The 2,618-nt window shown below is 43.8% G+C and overlaps 1 protein-coding gene across 1 annotated transcript; it reads right to left on the minus strand.

Moving 5' to 3' along the window:
• Positions 1–368: 368 nt before the first annotated feature.
• LOC132662303 (olfactory receptor 10D3-like) lies at positions 369–1,291 on the minus strand. Its single transcript, XM_060607783.3, is given in 2 exon segments — positions 369–784; positions 787–1,291. Coding segments are annotated over 2 exon segments (921 nt in total).
• Positions 1,292–2,618: the final 1,327 nt, after the last annotated feature.

A 2,618-nucleotide genomic window follows, 5' to 3' on the forward strand; every position in this document is an offset into this window, starting at 1 on the left:
GTCACTTAAAATCCCGTTCTTCTATTTATTGTCTTTCCTCATAAGCTTCATCTGACACATAGTTTAGAGGGACATGACCTGGAAAAGGTAGACAAAATGCTGCAGTGGCAAAGACCAACTGTCTTCCTTGTAGTGGCAGAAGGTTCTCCACCGAAAAAAGGCAAAACCACAGCAACACAGACCAGGGAGACGGGACTTAGGTAATACAAGAAAATCAAATAGACAAAGCAATGAAGTATTGTGATAGAGTGAGCCATGCCATTCAGCATGTGCTGAAATTTCAGCAATCCATGTGAGGATTCCAGAAAAGTATTTCGCATGTTGGGCCAGGAAGAATTCCATGTCGTCAACCCATCCATCCACTCTTACTATCTCTCAGAAACGTGGTTTGTCCTGTGCAAAATTGTTTTCAGGGCTGTTTTAACCTCCTTATTCCTCAAGGTATAGATTAAAAGGTTCAGCATTGGTCCTACGAGATTCATCAGAATTTGAACCTCAGTTCCCAGCATGGGGTTGGGTGTGGGCCGCAGGTAGACAGTGATGATGGGCCCATAGGCACAAAGGATGGCAATGAGGTGGGCACTGCAAGTGGAGAAGGCCCGGCGGCGGCCCTCGGTTGAACGAATATGCAAGATGGAGATGGTGACGCGGGATAGAAGGATTAGAAAAAAGCAGAGGAGAGATACCAAGCCAACATTGGTGAAACTCACCCTCTGGGCTAAGGATGTATCAGCACAGGCCAATGGCAGGAGTGCTGGAATATCACAGAAGAAGTGGTCCACTTATTGGGACCACAGCATGGCAAAGTGAAGGTGAGCAAAGTCAAAATGCTGGAATGGATATACCCCAACACTCATGTGCCCACAGCCGGGGCCCCACAGAGTCTACGGTTCATGATGGCTGCGGACCACAGAGGGTAACAGACAGCAGCAAAGTGGCCATAGGCCATCACAGTATACAAGAAGCATTCAATGCTGCCAAGGAAATGGAAGAAGGAGACCTGGGAGACACAGTTCTTATACAAAATGAGGGGGCCAGTAAGGTACGGTGGCATTTTAGGACAGGTCACAGAAGAGAAACTCATGTCAAAAACAGACAAGTTCCCCAGGAAAAAATACATGGGCGCATGAAGGCGAGTGGAAGAAAGAACAGCCATGAGGATAGACACATTTCCCAGCAGGGTGCAGGCATAGAAGGGCAAGAACAAGACAAAAACTATAGTCTCCAACCCCTCTGTGTGTGGAATTCCCAACAGGATGAATTCGGTCACCACCAAGCAATTCTTCTCCATGAGAGCCGGTTCTAGGGGAGTTTTTGAAAAGGAAGCAGAGGACATGATGTCAGCAAACATACTGGGGAAATGAAATAAGTAATTGAAATGATGGCATTTTGGTTCCAAATTAAGGGAAAATTGCTTATGGTCCATACTACAAGACATTTTAACTAGAATATAGTTCCCACAGAAAACTTAATAGTTTCTGTACCAAAAATTTTTATTATGCTGATTCTAAATGTAAAGATCCCTTATTAAAACAATATTTAAAACACAAGCATCTTAGGAGTGCCTGGATGGCTCAGTTGGTTAAGCATCCAAACGTGGCTCAGGTCATGATTTCACAGTTTGTGGGTTCAAGCTCCATGTCGGGCTCTGTGTAGGCAGTGTGGAACCTGGAACCTGCTCAGATTCTGTGTGTTCCTCTCTCTCTGCCCCTCTCCCACTTGCTCTCTCTCTCTCTCTCTCTCTCTCTCAAAAATGAATAAAGATTAATTAAAAAAGCATCTTAGAGCAAAGATTTTCAAAGGGAAGGACAGGGCCCACACAGACGTGTGCTCCCTCAGAGATGTAAGAACCCTCAGAATCAACCAGGGGCATTTCGTATCTCGCGATATAAACTACAACTTGAGAGTCGCTGTATTTATTGTCACTACTATAGGCAACATTATATTTTCTCTCCCTCTCTCTTTTTTTTTTTTTTTTTTTTTTTGAGAGCCATAAGGGTGGAACAATCACGGCTTTACTGCTGGAAATGCTGACACACCATGATCTCAGTTCATTGAACCCTCACTTTAAGTTTTTGACATGAATCTATAGAAAAGAAAACATCTGACCATAAACACCTCTTCTAAATTGAGGTTGTTAGAAATGGCAGAACTCGGGATCTAAATGTGTTTTTTCTCCTGACACCATCAGTCTTTCCACCAGATGCATCTGTGGTGGACTGTGACATCACTGGTCTTGTCAAATTTTGTCCCAGGGTTATTCACAGTTTTCCTGTGGATGTCACCAGGCTCTGAAAAAATGTTCCTGATCCTCCTTAGAAAGCAATGGAAAGCCAACCTGTCTCCCCATCTTGCAACACCAACACCACCACCTAGGCACTAAGATACAAAGTCTGGGGAGTAAACACTTCTTGATGTGCACTGCTGTATCCTCAGTGCAGAAAACCATGCCTAGCACAGAGTAGGTTCTTAATAAACGCTTGATGAATGAAGCAGTGAACTGACTCACTCAATGGTTGGTAAAATTGGATAACATTCAGTTATTTTGTCTTGTCTAAGGACTTACATGAAACCATCAGATATTAGTGCCCATACAACCTTGTAAAGAAGCACAATCA

Source organism: Panthera onca, chromosome D1, assembly GCF_046562875.1.
Source record: "Panthera onca isolate mPanOnc1 chromosome D1, mPanOnc1 haplotype 2, whole genome shotgun sequence".
Taxonomy (NCBI): Eukaryota; Metazoa; Chordata; class Mammalia; order Carnivora; family Felidae; genus Panthera; species Panthera onca.